General features: G+C 44.0%; 6 protein-coding genes across 6 annotated transcripts; 2 read left to right on the forward strand and 4 right to left on the reverse strand.

Moving 5' to 3' along the window:
* Positions 1 to 1,187: 1,187 nt before the first annotated feature.
* On the forward strand, positions 1,188 to 1,793 carry O0I10_006014 (uncharacterized protein; the record flags this gene model as incomplete). The annotated part of the gene is made up of 1 exon (XM_058486049.1): positions 1,188 to 1,793. The coding sequence occupies one exon, from the start codon at positions 1,188 to 1,190 to the stop codon at positions 1,791 to 1,793; it is 606 nt and encodes a 201-aa protein (XP_058343244.1).
* Positions 1,794 to 3,562: 1,769 nt separating this feature from the next.
* On the forward strand, positions 3,563 to 5,700 carry O0I10_006015 (uncharacterized protein; the record flags this gene model as incomplete). Its single annotated transcript, XM_058486050.1, has 6 exons — positions 3,563 to 4,225; positions 4,285 to 4,380; positions 4,439 to 4,732; positions 4,793 to 4,894; positions 4,948 to 5,028; positions 5,083 to 5,700. The coding sequence occupies 6 exons, from the start codon at positions 3,563 to 3,565 to the stop codon at positions 5,698 to 5,700; spliced, it is 1,854 nt and encodes a 617-aa protein (XP_058343245.1).
* A 310-nt stretch (positions 5,701 to 6,010) lies between these two features.
* On the reverse strand, positions 6,011 to 8,279 carry O0I10_006016 (uncharacterized protein; the record flags this gene model as incomplete). Its single annotated transcript, XM_058486051.1, has 8 exons — positions 6,011 to 6,143; positions 6,207 to 6,377; positions 6,435 to 6,757; positions 6,816 to 6,888; positions 6,948 to 7,009; positions 7,064 to 7,162; positions 7,220 to 7,695; positions 7,754 to 8,279. 8 exons carry the CDS (start codon positions 8,277 to 8,279, stop codon positions 6,011 to 6,013), a joined length of 1,863 nt encoding a protein of 620 aa, XP_058343246.1.
* An 862-nt stretch (positions 8,280 to 9,141) lies between these two features.
* On the reverse strand, positions 9,142 to 10,307 carry O0I10_006017 (uncharacterized protein; the record flags this gene model as incomplete). The annotated part of the gene is made up of 4 exons (XM_058486052.1): positions 9,142 to 9,348; positions 9,523 to 9,660; positions 9,762 to 9,944; positions 10,035 to 10,307. 4 exons carry the CDS (start codon positions 10,305 to 10,307, stop codon positions 9,142 to 9,144), a joined length of 801 nt encoding a protein of 266 aa, XP_058343247.1.
* A 1,438-nt stretch (positions 10,308 to 11,745) lies between these two features.
* On the reverse strand, positions 11,746 to 13,463 carry O0I10_006018 (uncharacterized protein; the record flags this gene model as incomplete). Its single annotated transcript, XM_058486053.1, has 3 exons — positions 11,746 to 12,005; positions 12,058 to 12,365; positions 12,418 to 13,463. 3 exons carry the CDS (start codon positions 13,461 to 13,463, stop codon positions 11,746 to 11,748), a joined length of 1,614 nt encoding a protein of 537 aa, XP_058343248.1.
* Positions 13,464 to 13,781: 318 nt separating this feature from the next.
* Positions 13,782 to 15,816, reverse strand: O0I10_006019 (uncharacterized protein; the record flags this gene model as incomplete). Its single annotated transcript, XM_058486054.1, has 5 exons — positions 13,782 to 14,295; positions 14,361 to 14,476; positions 14,538 to 14,909; positions 14,976 to 15,548; positions 15,610 to 15,816. 5 exons carry the CDS (start codon positions 15,814 to 15,816, stop codon positions 13,782 to 13,784), a joined length of 1,782 nt encoding a protein of 593 aa, XP_058343249.1.
* Between the last annotated feature and the right edge of the window lie 954 nt (positions 15,817 to 16,770).

A 16,770-nucleotide genomic window follows, 5' to 3' on the forward strand; every position in this document is an offset into this window, starting at 1 on the left:
CAGGTGAGAGTGGCAATTGAGTTTAAGGTGTCCTACAACAAATGATGATGTCCTTGTGCTCCTGGATGACGATGATCATGATGTAAATGACATGTGCCAGCGGCAACCATCACAAATAGTTCATCATATGGGTTGTTGGTGTGGATGAGAAGAGTGTAATTGAATTGAATTGGCATGTTGTGGTTGTATGGCAAAGTGATGGAGGGCAAAACTGACGGCCCGATAAAAATCTAAAGCATCCTCCTCGGTATCCATGCCAACAACGGCAAGTTGACACGCATCTCCTTTTTTGCAGCTTATGGCCGAACACGCCCATTACACTTCATTCCTCATCACTTTTGTTGAGAGATTTGTAATATGCACATTGCGTGGATGATGATTGTGGCGCTCCCAGTCCAACGATCTAAGCCAGGGTACCCTGGGCGATATGAATTTTCTCTTTCGAAGGTCATGCGACAAAGCGGGTGTATGTGTGTGAGCTGACCAAAACTGCATATGCACAATCAAGTTCTTGATCTCATCTTTTATCTTTGCAAGTGTACGTACGCACGCACACACCTGTTGTTTTGATTCATTTATGCGCATCATTCATTGTTGTATGTGTTGTTCTCCCGATTAAGCCGACGGAACGAAATCCGGGAGGAGAACAAAGCGTTTTAGAAATGAGACACACAATCAACGCCCACCCAAAACTCAAAACAAGGAAAAAAACAAAGGTGTCTTTGTCAAGTGCGGATAATGCGGCCCGTCTCGGGAACACTTTTTAATGATGCTCAGACATCACGGTGTGGTAATTCATCCGCATCTTAATGTACGTTTCATGTGAACAGCACATACACTTTAGACGTTTCATCAAAGGGTGACGAATGATGCAAGTAGAGTGGACCCCTTATTGTGTACCGTAACGCTACAGCCGAGCACTCTTGTCTTCTACAAAGAATAGAAAGTTACAAACAACAAGGCAGGTAATGTGCAACATCGCGGTGCTATCTCGGAAGGGCGGCAAGTGAAGTTGGTGGAACGTGCCTTTGCACGTTTTGCGTTCATTTTTCCACACACACGCACACACAATCCACCATTATTTATTGCCTGTCATCCGCCTTTTCTTGCTTTCTTTCTTCTTTTTCACACACACATCTTTACCCAGCACTGTATATACCACTTGCAACCTACGCATCATATCATCTATGCCTTTTGCCACTTTTTTCCAATCGGCTGCCTCAAAGAAGCGGGCTTCTCTTTCGGTCGATACCAACACTCATGGATTGCCACCTTCACCTTCATCTCCAAAAGCAGCTCCCAACACCAGACGTTGGAGTAACGCAATCCCATCTCCATCCACTGATGCTTCTTCTTCTCCATCAACACGTCGTATGCGTCAACGATTTTCGAGTCTGCTGAGCAGCAATGGCAGCCGTAAAAGTTTCAGCGTCTTATCTTTTGACTCCCTTACATCGGGTAGTGTTGATGACAATGATCATCAACCACGTTATTCCTCATCTTCGGATGAGTCTTTTCATCAACCACCTACGCCACCTGCTCACACCGATACCACTGCTATAACATCATCCTCGTATCTAATGGCCAAGGGCAACAACATCCACCCTGCAACTATCGAGGAGGAACCTTTGACAGCATTCACATCGCTTGCAGAGCAAGTGCGTGTGGTGCTTGGATCCGCTTTGGATGAGGTGGATGAAGAAATTGAACTTGAATGGGAAGGTCATCGCAAGAACCTACGTCAATCTTTACTCGAGCCTAAGCGTCATTTGTCCCTGCCATTGCAACTCTAGAGATATTTACCATCATCATCAAATCATACCCCATGTACATTCGTTTTTATTAGCCTATAATTTATACTCACTACTATCCTTTCACCCTCTCTTTTAATACTCCAATATATCCATCCGCACATTTACACTTGCCTGGTTCTCTTGAAGAGACTCCTACTGGCATGCATGCGATGATGTAATTGTTTCCGATATACTTCAATGTGTGTGTATGTGTGTACGTATGCCATGGGTGATGAATGAATAATGGATGGGGCTAGCGTGATACAATTCAGACTTTTACCGGTTCCACAAACTGTTCCTATGATATCATGATATATGCGGTAGGTATAAATTATCTCATGTGCTGACAAAGCTGTGTGCGGAAAAGATTCCCAAACACGCTTACCATTTAGTACCCTGGTGACCTATGTACGTATGCGTCTTTGAGTTCACACACGCATAGATTCTACAACATGCAAACCCGTATAATACAATCGCTGCCGCTGTAGTCAAAGAAAAATGGAATTTATATAGGCGGTTACACCAGGCCTTCATTGGTCCACCGCCACGAACCCAATGCACCACTCTCGTTGTTTGTTTCTACCCAGCATCATGACAGCGCAAGATAACGCAATCATCTACGTGATATGGTAGCCTTGACAACATGATTCATAACGTAGCATAGCAACAACACGTCATGTTTTTTTTGACCACCAATTGATGTCCTTTCATTCACTTTTGCAAGTACCATTCACTTGCTACGATTAACATACACACCGTGGTGGTGGTTATAGTAGTAGTAGTAGTATTAGCGTCGGTGTGATACATAAGTTCATATAGGTAGATTGCTGATGTAAATGTGCTGAGGATTCCCACACACCAGCACCCCCTTAACCTCCGTTGAGAAGCATAAAAAGAAAACTTGCCGACGCTTCCCGCCAAACTTTGATCTGGATTGTTTCCCCACGCTATTACCAACATTTATTCAGGGTGCGTGGGCTGTTGTTGTGGTGTGTGCGTGTGTGTATGGGAACATGAAATGGTAACCTCTCGTTTCTCTCACGCGTTATTTCTTGTCTTTCATAGGAAGTTACATGTCTACTATGGGTGATGGCGTGTGATCCTGTAAAAGCATCTCATTGCATGAATACAGTTTTCGGATCATAGCCGGGATATGAAACACCAATGGAGCCGATAACGAGTGGGGATTTTGATTTGGTCATCAGCATGTAGCAAACACATTTATATAGCCAAGTTCAGTTACAAGCAATGGCTCTATAGCCATTCATAGTCGAAAGAAGATGAACAAATCTTATGCTTCAGGCTTCTGTTTGCTTTTGTCAACTCTATTTCAAGCAATGGATAATGGCATGTGTAGTCACGTGACATGTATGCTCCCTCTCTAGACACATGTACCTTTCTTTTTCTTTCTTTGGAGGATCTCTGGTGTTATTGAAAACTTGCAAATGAGCATGTGATACAATTGCATGGGACATTGGTTATTGGAAAGTTCTCTGGCTTTTACACTTGTAGATGGAATGCTTTGGGATAGGCGTAATTGGCAACAGGAAGCTTTATTATTTGGTAGCAAACAAGTACTCATCAGCAGTGGGTATCTCATACATAATCAAGCCTCCTACACTATCAATTTAAACAGTATATTTATCAAAGGGATAAGGTGGATGGTTTAAAGAGTCAGCAAGCAGGCTGCTGTTGAATCCTTTTTGAGCGCAATCAACGGGTGTCGCAGCTCCGTCACTTCTTGTTCTTGTTCACTATCACCGCACGTAATGTCAATTTACAACACGTCGCATTCAAGGCGAGCAGGAGCAGCTCGATCACCCAATACCCAGCATGCCGGTGCTCTCCCACCGAGGTTAATACAAAGACGACCACCACCTCCTCGTCAGCAACAACAACCCATCAACATTCCATACAATGACTTTCAGCTAATGTCTTGCAAAAAGCGAGGAAAGCACCACGTCATGGACTTTAAGACGAATAAGCCTGTGGATTTCAACACCTTTGCACGACCCGTCAAACTACAACGTAAAGACAACAACAATCATGGGTTTGGACGTATGCATCGAATGGCAAATGGCGGCAACGGTACGCCGAATGCCAGTCAAGGCAGCAGCAGCAATAGTGCAGCAGGAAGTAGTCAGGATGCAGCAGGCTCTTCTTCACAACAGCAACAACAACACCAGCAGCAGCATGGACCCAAGACAGGTGCCGATACCTCTTTGATTGCACCTCTTGGTGGCGCTACTCGCAACAAACAAATGTTATTCAAGAAGCGTACAAAGCAGATTTATTTGGCAAAGGAGGATGCACGAGAGCTCAAGGAACAAGAACACAAGCCATGGATTCTCGAAGATTATGATGGCCAAAACAGCTACACAGGATCTTATGAAGGAAGTCAACGATCTGATTATGTGTTCTTTGTTGTATCGGTACGTAGACATTTGAAATCATCCAACGATCCTTTCACTCTTACATGACGATGGATTAGGGCAATGACTTTAAGGTGGTGCCTGTCGATCGGTGGTACAAGTTTCAACAAAAGCGTAATGTGGCAACATTTACATTGGAGGAGGCTGAAGAACAGGTTAGTAACGAGCGAGATGATATGCAATTCGTTTTCGATGATTGACTTGGGAAACTAGTTGAAAAATCTTCAAAAGCGTGAACAAAGTCGATGGATGATGTTGGACCGCAACAAAGCCATGGCAGATGCTGAAACGCAATCACAAAGTAGTCAAGGAGCCAAATCTCGATTCAAAAAGACAGATCATGGAGAATCATTTGGAGGTGGCTCAGATGATGAAGGAGGAGGAAGTGGACGTCGTGATCGACATGATTCAGATATCGATGATCTTGATTTCGACGATGTCTTCCAAGATGATGAGGAAGGTGGTGGTGAACATGAAATGGAGGATGAAGATACGAGAGAAAGCAAGGTAGGCAATACTTTATCATGGTATGCTATAGGGTACTAATTCGCATGTTTATTTATATAGGAACGATTGAAGCGTGAAACAAAGGGTTATGCACCAGGAGGTGATGAAGAAGCTGTGGAAACAATGGATGATGATTCGAATCGATTAACATCGGAGGGCAAGGTAAAGGTCGACTTTTTACAAGCACTTCCAAGTACTTAGATGTTATTGTATAGCAAATCCGGAAGCTTGTTCGCACATTGGAGAAGAATGGTGCCTATGAGAGTGATGAAGATAAGGATCCATATGCATCCAGTGTAAGTATTGCATATGTGATGGTTACGCTTTCGTTTCACCAACATGTACATTAGGAGGAGGAAATGGAATCTGATGCTGAAAAGGAAGAATCCAAATCAGAAGCGGAGAACTCTCAACAGAAAAAGACGCTCGTGCCTCCAAAGAAGAAGGGACCTGCTCCATCTTCAAAGACTGCAGCAGCCAAAAAGAGTCATGCATCCAAAATCAAAAAGGAGGGATTATCACGACCCATTGGTCGACCTGGTTCGCCATCGTTACAGCAAGGAAAGGCATCACCTCCTCCTGCTCAACGAGCCACATCACCAATACATCAACGTATGCGCGAAATCAGTCCTGGTGCTGCACCTGTCAAGAAACGTAAATCGGATGAAGGTGATCATGGAGAAACAAAGCGTCCCAAAAGCACTACTACTGCACCACCTGCACCTGCATCGGCTGCATCACCTGGCGGTGGCGATGATAGCTTGATTACCGAGGATGAAGTCATTCAGACATTACGTGGCAAAAAGTTGACAACCAAGGAGTTCTTGATGCACTTCCGCAAGAGAATCAAAAAGAATGAAAAGAACCGTGAAATCATTACCGGCTTGCTCAAGAAGGTCGCTCGTCATAATACATCTGAACAAGATCCCACAAAACGTGTATTGGAATTGCGCCCTGATCTTCAGTAAACCCCCACACTCTCATATCAAATAAATGCCCATCATTCTTGCTCTGAAAAGTTTATGCACGACTTGGTTCATTGATTGAAAAAGACTAGACTTAATCCCTCCATAAGCTCAAATAAACATTGTTTGTGTTAACCGAAATCCCAATGAGCGCTGTCCACTATAAACAAGAATGTTGTCATCTCCAAAACCCAAGTTGATGCGAGTATCTTAGTGAATAGTCCTTTATGTAAGCGATCCGTTTGCTACATAGTTGATGATAAATAAAGTGTTGGATATCTTGGCATAAGTAGGGGTGGTATAATCATTGTTGTCAATGGGATGGGGAGGGGATTTTTATCATGTCAAGGATGCCTGGTCTAAGTTTCTCGGCTTGTGCAAGGACAATCATAAAGTCTGCATAATCTTGTAAGCCGAGAGCGTTCCTTAAAAGCGGTACATCCGTGCTAATAAGGGTGTATTGTGTAAGCCCCAACCACGCTCCATGTATGTATACAATGTTTCTTTACCTCTCTTTTTTGATGAATTTAACGAATGCTACCGCACGCCGAACCAACAATCGTCGCCATTGTTGTACGTATGCTTCTCGAAGTCTTGCTGGGATATCTCTCACATCATCCAATAATGCGCGTACCATCGGTGCCACTGTTTCGGTTCGAGTCAAGACGGTGGGACGTTTTCTGCATCATTGTTAATGATTACCCAAATGCACAATTGCTTTATATGCTCATTTTTACCTTTTATCGTTAATCCCAGGTCGATCGGGTGATTGCACAAAGTTCAACAATTCCTCTTCCACGCGTGCCGATTTCCAATCTCGATATTCCTGTTGTCTTTTTTTGTATGCTGGGACGAGTGGTGTTTGCTTCACAGTGAGCCGGCTCATGTTGACAAATGTAGATGGCACCATCGATTGCAGAATAACCGTTTCCAAGTCCTCGGCATCTTGAGCGAGTAATCCTTGTAGATAGAGATCGGGTATGTATTTCATATTCTTCCTTGCATGGCTCGATCGATTCCTTTCCTCGGGTGAAAGAAAAGGGCTAAGTGTATTGATCATCTGAAATACGAATTAGTCAACCCTACTTCCCATGATGATGTTGTAGCTTGACTCATACCGTGTTGATGGTGGATAAGCTGTTTCCCACAAGCACTGTGGATCCAAATGTTTCCAAATGCGATGTCACAAGCCTATGATCAAAATGGATGTTACTTTTGTTACGTGTAATGCGAATAGAAGGGATCTTTACCTTGCGAAGAAAGGAGAATCAAAGAGCTGTTTGGAGTCTTGATCGAGTAGGCTATAGTTGACCTATTATAAAACGTTACAACGTATTACTCGCAAGGATGATCAAGACATGCTTACCTTGCTGCAAGGAAGAGAGACCGATTCGATGCGCATGATGGCGTGTATAAAGGGGGCAAGTCGACGACGTGCGAAAAAATCCAGTGCCATGTCCCATTTCTAACATCAGCATGTTGTTAAAAAACTTGCCTATTTCCATGGAAACCAATTACTTGCCAGGTTGCGACGACGACAGACTTTGCGTAGATGCTGGAGGGGTTCGACCAACATGCGAGGCACACGATCTCTGAAGATGGCAAAGTAGGACGAAAAGTTGCGTAGGTAACGTACTGGCAAGACAAAGACCAAGGCACACAAGGATCGGGCTGTCGGATCGTTGTACAAGAATGCAGCACATAGGATAGCTTGGCGATGTAATGCAATCCATTTAAGTTCAACAACAGGAATGTCTCGTCCCATCTCGCCATTCAAAACCTGCCGCCCAATAAGTGCTTGCATCTTGGTATCCAGGGTTGCTTCATCGGATGATGACCACACTTTTTCAGTCTTGGGACCCACCACATTGGACCATTGTAATAAAATGACACCCGAAAAGAAGCATGATTCGAATAGCTGATCGAGCGATGTATCCATATCTTCTTCACTTGTTTGTGTCTTTTTCCCATCAGCATCTTCACTCTTTGTCGTTGATTCTATTATGCATCATCCCGTTAATGTATTGTATACTCTTTTGCACGCTTGATCCTATACCATTGGCGGCATCCTGCAAGGCAACAACAGCCTCTGATGGAATAGTGGATGATTTAGCTGGGGGTGGTAGAGTGGGGAATGTGATTGCCTCAGCGTTGGGTGATGGTGGAAGCAATGGAGATACTGAATTATCGGGTGTAAATACTGGAGACTTGACATGATGTCGATGCTGCGACTGCTTACGACGAGCATCTTGACGCTTTGGTTGTTGTTGTTGTTGCTGCTGCTGCTGTTGCTGTTGCTGTTGCTGTTGTTGCTGTTGATGCTGTTGTTGATGAGGCTGCTTCTGCTGCTTCTGCTGCTGTTGTTGTTGCACTGGTGGTGCTTGTTGATATTGTTGTAAACGTTCTACACTGCTATGTGTACCATCCATTAAACTGGTGCTTCCCGTATTCTCTTCTGGTGTGGTGACAACAGCTGTCATTGTGATTTCCAACGGCTGAATGGCGGCAGTTGAAGCTGTTGCCTTTGTCAATCGTGATCGTGGCTGCTTTGATTCGGGTTGTTGTTCATGGGATTGTTGCATGTAGAGCGACACAAGGGAAGGTGGGAAAACGGCATTGTTGAAACGACGCGGTCGATCAAACTTTCAGGTGACCTCAGCAGACACATCCATCCATCCACCACCCTGTATGTGAGTGTGAGTGAGTGATTAAAGGAGAGCATGTGATCAATTGAATTTGGGAACCCATATCATCACCATCCTCATCATCCATGTTTCCCACATGTTGGATCTTGATTCATTGCTTTGCTATTTAGGTACTCCTTCTTGGATAGAATACATACCTCTTCTTCCCATTTGTATATCTCTTTTACTCATATCGCAGTAATTTCCTATCCATCGTTATCGCTCTCTCTATCTCTATCTCTTGCAATATCATGTGAAAATCAATTTGCGAGGAGAATACTGTATCTTTGCATGAGCATCATCCAAGACTCTGTAAGCCTGTGACACTCTTTGACGACCTTGTGCCCATTCCACTGGAGACTTTCTGTACACACACCTTCTTTTGTACCTCCTTCCTTATTAATCAACATTGTCAATTGTTGGATGGGAAAGTTAGTATATTTGTTTGCTGCTTTGAAAGTTATGTGCTTATGACATGCATAATAAAAAAAGGCGAGACAAGGGGTTTTCTTGAATGTACGATAGGAAAGGGGTGGGGGTGGATAAGAATGTCATGCATGAGCTTGTGTGCGGGAAGGTAGCTACATACATACTACCGAGAGGGGTTGAAGTCAACTATACTACATTGTATACCAACAAAGGTGATATCAAGAACAAGGGTGAGAAGGGTAATAGGGATGATAGCGGGTGGTGTGGTGGAGAGACAAAAGCAAGAAAACTATATATACGTAATAAAGGTATGTAGGCACTCACAGCTCATCTACTTTTTCTGGGGCCAGTAGGGTTGCTGTTGTGTAGGTGATGGCATATAGGGATGATTTGAGCCATAATAGTTGGGCTGTGGTGGGTGATGTGCATATCCTGTGGGTGTCCCATTATAGGTAGGCTGTGATGTTGCTTGTTGGTATGCTGTGTCATATCCAGGATAACTTGTCATTGGTACGCTACCATATGGAGCAGGTCTGGGCTACATGTCGATGAACAAAAGAAGAACAAAAGGTTAAAAAACGGTATGCAGCACACACTCATACACACATCCATTTGTGCCATGACCATCGATATCCTTTTCTCTATCACTTTTTTCCCCTTCTTCCTTTACCCAACAAACCACTTATCCAAACAAGCAATAGCTGTAACCTACCTTTCGGTCAGCTTGTCCGTAAATATCTCCCGGTGTTGCATCTTGTGGATAAGGATTCCCGTGCACCGATTTACCCACGGCGGCGTTTGTTGCCCCTGTGTTACTTTGTGTCGTGTGGTTCGAATGAACCGACTGAGGCTATAAGCGAAAAATTGGGGGTTAACCAGAGTCAAAAAGTGCCGGATAAGCGAGATCAGCATCAACATGTATATCCCAAATAGCCGACTTTTTTTACTTACGGATGAAGAAGGTCCTTCAGCTACTGGATCAGGTGCATTAAGACATGCTTGAATGAGGTTCTTGCCCTCTGGCTTAGTAACGAGTGGTTGAAGCTTGGGGGTAGTAAAAGTGTACACGAGGCCTGTTTCCGATACGACAAGTAGCAAAACCTGGGTCCCAGTTAACGTGCTTAACTCATAAGCCTGGATGAGGTAATAATAAAAAAACGAGTGAGTTGGTCATTATCGGATGATGAAGATGGATAAAATGTGTTTGCTGGATAATGAAGTTACCTTTTTCATGATGCCTGCTTTGCGCTTAGAAAAGGTAATATGCCGTCTCGATTTGTCTTCGATAAACTCGATCTTGATCTTGCGTCTACCTGATCGTTTTTCAGGCTTGCTCTCACTATCGGAATCATCCTCGATATTGTTCTGGTTGATGATGGGTCGATCATTAGCTGCAAGGGCTCCTGGGCCTGTTGATTGTTGAAATGGTTGTTGTTGCCTAGGCATTTGATGTTGTCCCAATCCGGTCGGCTGTTGCAAAGAGCCTAAATTGTTCATAGTATGTATCCTTGTGTTTGTGTTTGGAACGAGAGGCAATTATCAGAACGAGGAATGGGTATTATCTGTAGGTGAGGGAAAGGGGTGCGATCTTGTTGGTATGATTGTACAAGTTCGCTGTGGTAAAGAAGTGTGGAAAAGAGAGACAAGAAGCGAAAGAAAACGCAGCAATCTGAAATAAACTTTTTTCACTTGTCGATTGTGCGTGCACGCGTTCTAAGAGCACCTTTACTCACGCCATAGAAGAATGTATTTGTTTGAGACGATAATTACAATCTCAATCACTTTCTTTTATTTTGCTTTCTTTCTTTGCTTATGCAATGCTACGCAACATCCTGATCAGTATATGCGGAAGACTTCCTTTGTCGCCATTTTTCCCAAAAGGAACAATCAATGCTGCAAGACAATGGGGGACGCCTCATCTTTTTGGGACTTTCCCAAGAACGGGAACCGATCTGGTTGTTTCTTCTCATATGTTCAAGGTTGCACCACGCTTGCACTACCAAAAAGCACAAAACAACCCATGCCACACTTTTTACTCGCTCGTCGGGGTCAGGACGTCAGTCCATGTTGCACAACAGACACCATACAGCATTTCTCTTTTTCTCACAGGCAACCAAAGAATAACGATTGTTGAATCACCTCCAGATGGTGGCTATCTATCTAAGATCCTTCACTCCAAAAACAGGGTTTTCTCCAAACTCTCATTATGAAGCACCGTTGGCTCATTGTTTGTGATGTCCCTTGATATGCTAGGGAGAAAGAAGATGGTGGAGCATTGTTGTTCTTATATTAGCAACAAAGACTCCACCCTCATGTGGATCAAAATATAAGGGTACGAGTCCCCACATCTTTTTCATTGTGTGGTATTCCACCACTCACCAAAGTCATAAGGAAACAAGGAAAGAAAAAGAGAAAGGAAAATAAAGCATACTTGGGTTATACGTCGATTTCTCATTGTTCTTGGTTTCCGTATATCTCCGAGCGATATTCATTTTGACAGTTGGGCTGAGTGAGTAGGTGTCTAGAGAGTACTTTTCAGAGGATACGACCTATATTTCTCTTTAGCTTCGTTACAACCATTTAGACAAAGATAAGGTAAAAGACCGTGCGCTCTCCTTGCATGGGTTTCACACCCCAGGAGCCCAGCCTCACTTTTTCACACTGCCACACCAACATCACACACACACACTACACCGGAGACTAAGTATGCCAGATCCGCGCAATCAGGGTCAAATGATAAAAACACACACACACCTCACACCAGCATTATGATATCCACACGAACGTCAAAAACCACCTGACGATAAGTCATCGGCCCATTTCCCTTGCCGTTGTTACCATTGCCCACTTTTTGCTGATAGCTCAACCACATACATAGATAGATAAAAGGATTGCACCCGTTGTATTATATAAAGCCCAATGTACAAAAGGTCTATTACGTCAATGTACCAAATATCTGGTTCGTTGCTTCAGCGGATGTACCGGCCCGCGGTTTCCGTACGCCTGCAAATCCTCTTCTATCGCCCTTGGTCATCATGATTTTCCAATTGGCCTTGAGACTCGATAGTACACGTTCAATTTCTTCATTATGGTCGGGTGCTGATGCGAGTAAAGATGTCATCTGGAGCATTTTTGCTGCTGTGGCTGCAGGGTTTTGGGATGATCCAAAATCTGTAAACAACTTTGCAAAGACATCTAAAGGGGTATTAGCTTTGTGTGGTGATGTCCCATTTGCTCCCATCTTTACCTTCGAGTCGCTTTGTTTGAAGTAAAATCACATTATCTCGAAAGCTCCTCAATGCCATGTTGCGTACATTCCACATTTCAGCCTCATCCAGGGACCGGTATCGTACATCCGTTCTCAATGGAAGGAACACAGCCTCGAAATAGGGTAGAGCATACGTGAAGAAAAAAGACCATTGTTCCACTAGTCGATCCAGCAACTTTTCATCGGTGACACCAAGCATTTTGGCATTCAATGTAAACATCCCATCTCGTAACAAGGATTCGATATCGCGATAAAGCTGTGGAGATACTGGATCTGTCAAACATCGCCTATGAACCAGTTTATGAATACCTCTTTTTTTCATCCATTTTTCCATCTTACCTTAATAGCTCATTAAGATCTTCAATGTTGCCTTTGACGCCTTCACCATTGAATAAAGGTAGGACTCGTACACATAATGATTGCCATACGTCGCCTTGTGGATTGCCGATAGGTGGCGGTGGATTCACAATAGTTTGAGTGGATGGTGCAATGGAAGGTGTAGGGTTGACGGTAGTTGTTTGCATGCTGATACTGCTCACGCTCCCTTGACGCATATAAGGTGTTGGATGATGTGGATGTGATGAAGGAATAGGTGGTGGAGGTGGTGCTCCTGCGGCTGCGGCTGCGGCTGCTGCAGCGGCAGCTGATGCTGTAGATGGATGGTGACGATGATGATAGGGTCCAGCATTGGAATTATTGGTGTTGTTTGCATTGGAGAAATAGAACCCTGAAGGATTGATGCTTGCAGTGGGTGAAGATGGAGAAGTAATCATATCATCCCTGTATTGACTCGTTCGCTCAATGTCACGTGTAATGGATTTGGCATCAAGGGCATTCAATGATTTGTGGATGCTGGGAGAAGTAATGGGTGATGTGGGTCGTTGTTGATAGGAAGATGTAGACGCATTGTTGCCTTGTGTGGATATAGTGCGTTCAAGAGGTTGACTAGATGATTGCTGTTGTTGACCCGTTGATGTTGTTGGATTGTTGTTATTGCTGCTACTATGACTACTAGCAAACGATCCTTGACGAGGGATATGCTGCAACGGTGGTGGTGGTGGTGACCTTAGACTATGCCGCTTCGTTTGACTACTTCCACCACTTGGTGGTGCTCGCATAGTGGGTGTCGTTGCAGAATAGGACCGTGATGGAGTAGGGAAAACTGTTTGCGAACCTGTTGATGCTGGTAACGCTGATGGTGGGCTTGTGCTAATGGGGAAATGAAGCGATGTGGGAGTCGTGTGTTCAATGTAGTTCGACATGGCTGACGAGGAATCGGAAGAAGCTGAAAGAGGTGAAGCCATTTTCGAAGAGGACACTGGAGGGTCTTCATCACCGGCAGATTGCTGTTCTGGATGGTGGTTCGTATACGATGCTGATGACATGTATATGCAAGGGACAACTGGAAGAAAAGAAAAGTGTGCAGGAACAGCAAACCAACCTCCGTAATTCCATAACTTGACAGTTGTGACACATGACGAGCAACCTTCATTGTGATCCTCTAATAAACTAATGCCTCTCGTTGCACTGCCTTTTTGTCACGTTACATCATGTTGGATGATTCATTAGATGGGGGCTTATTGATGCCATATGAAATGACAATAAACGTATATCCAAACTTCTCTTATCCTGCCATCACATCCACCTTAACCCCATAATAGAAGTATGCGTGTGCTTCATGAAACATTTATTACGCTGTACTATTATGTCTTCTTTTCATTTACCATGTATTGACGACCATCAAACATCCATTCGTCGCCATCGATACGCTGGATACCATTTTGTGCTGGTTTATCTTCTTGTGATCGTTGATCATCCAAAGGGTCCAAACTAAATGCCATCGATTCTGCTTTTGCACGTTCACGTTGACGCTCTTCCAATTCGGATTTACGCATAGCATGTTCAAGTTCATCACCCAAGGATCCCGGTGTCCTCATGACAGCTTCTCTTTCTTCCTTATCTTCTTGTGCCAAGCTCATCAGCTTTTCTGTGATCCGTCGTGGTCGAGGCCAATATTCATCATCTTCCTCTTCCTCCCAATTTGTATATGTAACTGGAGTGCGTGTTGTGTATGATGAGCTGGGTCCACGCGATGCGCGTCGTGCTGATGATGTTGCATCACGCCGTATGGGTGTGGTATTTGAGTCTTGTTGATGTGCCTTGGCAGCTTGAATTTCCTCCCAGAATGGATTTCGGATATTGGTACCACTGGCCCTCCTTTGTGAATCCAATAACATCATATTAATACTTGGCAAAGGATACATGTAGCTATGTATCGTTACCTGTAAGTCGCTGTGGGTCTTAATTTGGCCTTGGTGATATCACTTAGAACATTGCGATAAAGTTGATTGGGAGTGTCGTTGCCACGAGACCGGGTAGTACTAGTATTCGTAGGCCTCTAATTGAGTTAAATGTTAAGTACAGTATAATGGAACCATTCAAGTGGCATTGCTACAAACCTTTATGGGGCTTGATGCTTTGTTTTCAGACATCTTTTGTGAAAGTGGTGTCGATCGTGCAGCAACAGAGGCATAGGATGGTCGAGACAATGGGGTGGGTGATTCATGCATAGGTGTCATGTTACGTGTTGATTGCAAAGGCGATGATATAGGAGAAGTCAATGTGAAGGGCTCGTATTCCTCTGGACGAGATGGTCGTTCTTCTTCTGTTGCCATAGTGGATCGTCGTGAAGACCATCGTCTGGGCGTAGCAATAGCGTGGTCATCCAAGATCCTTCTCTGTTTGGATGATGATTCAATGGATGGTGAAGCTCTCTTGGAGGATCTGATTTCATTAGCTGCATCTCGGGTCACAACGGCCAATTCAGATGACTAGAGGAGAGAACAATGAAATTTAGTAAAATAGTGCTAAGAATAGAATAGTGACATCAAGCTTACCACTTGTTGGATTGTATCAAGTCTTCTTTGTAGCTGATCAAGCCGGTGAATTTCATCGTCGAGACGACCTCGATTTAATGTATCTGAATAACGTTTGACTGAATCGAATGATGAAGATGCTCGTCGCATAACATGTCGTTTATAAGATGAAGCCCTTGATCGGGATGAGATGCTTCTTGATGGTGACCGATAAGCCATGGATACATGTTCTTCATCATCTTCATATGGGCGTAGATGTTGACTTGTTGCATCTTCAACTATGGATGCGGAACGTGTGGAGCTTGGTGTAAGAGAAGAAGGAGGTAAAAGAGAGCTGCGATCAAGGGATGGTGTTGAAGCTGCAGCTGAAATGACTGAACGCTGTGGCGATCCAAAAAGTGATTCACGGTATTGTACAGGTGGACGTTGCTGCTGCTGCTGCTGCTGCTCACGATATCGACTATGGCTAGCTGCTGTTATGGAATGACGCTCAAGATCAGGTGTAAGAGAAGTGCTGCTCTCTGCTGCATCTGTAAAGGAATCTTGCTCTTTGGTCATGCTTGTATCTGATCGTTGAGATCGCTGGCGTTGTTCCTATTCACGCGCATACACAATGGTAAGTATACAAGTGTATTTACAATAGACAGCCATGTACCTGACGCTCAGAAGAATAGGGTTGCGTCCATTGAGAAAAAGATCCAAGCATACGGTGCCAATCTCTCGTTCCTTCTTTGGTGGCATGACGGACAGCATCAGCAATGGGTGAAAGAGCATTCAAGGGCGATGAAGACCCTCTGGGTGTAGCAGGCGTGTTGGCTGCGTGATTCTGATAGTCTCCAGGACGTCGTAAGGGAGAGAACATGGGAAACAAAGCAACAAAAACGATACGCGTGATGATCGTATCTCAGCGACGCGACTACAACAAATTTGCACTGCATGCGTCACATGCTTCCCAATGGCCATGGATACATGATGGAATACTCCTTTTGTTTGTAATGGCGGTAGCCTGATCAACAACGATAGTATTATGAGCTCTTCTCTTTTCCTTGTATCGCTTACATAGCCATCCCTATATTACAACGGATAAAGACCCCATAACGTGTGAATCATGGCATAGATCTACATTGATAGTTTAAATCTTGATGGCTTATTGATGCCGTATACCATGTTGCAATTTTCATAAAAGCATGGATGCTTGCTTGCTGTGACGACAAGAGAGCAATATGCATGGTGTTTTAAGGTCTAAATCCTAATCCTCTAAGAGGTATGTGCCACAAAACTGCCTGTAGCACCTTACCATGTGGGATGTTTTCTCAACTTGCTGCTGCTGTGTGAGCTTGTTTAGCCTCCTCTTTGGAACATGGGGGACATGTCTGTTTGGCGTCCCATGATACCTGTCATGCAACGCACCAGCGTGTTTTTACATTTGTGCATATTGTCATCTCGTTTCCAACTATTACCAACAGCAGCTGCATATGGATCAATCGAGACCAAAACGTTCTATTAGCTCATACATTTGAGATGGGCAATGGTCAAGAATTTGGAAACGCGAGTTCTCCCGCTGCTCACATGGCTGGCTGTATTCATGTTGTGCTCACTTTTTCATGGTGATACTATACACGTATTCCACTGACGTACCCCCCCACCAATGTGCATGAGTCATTTCATATGCATCATGTATGGAATATAGGCCCTGCTAACAGTACCTTGTATTTGGTCTCCACCATATTAGTTGTTGTCGTGGGGTGGTCTTACAAGGTTTGATTGTATACCTGCCACCTACGTTACCTAATGAATTGCTACGTCGGGATGTATA

The sequence above is a fragment of the Lichtheimia ornata genome (assembly GCF_029851405.1).
Source record: "Lichtheimia ornata isolate CBS 291.66 chromosome Unknown scaffold00025, whole genome shotgun sequence".
Taxonomy (NCBI): domain Eukaryota; kingdom Fungi; phylum Mucoromycota; class Mucoromycetes; order Mucorales; family Lichtheimiaceae; genus Lichtheimia; species Lichtheimia ornata.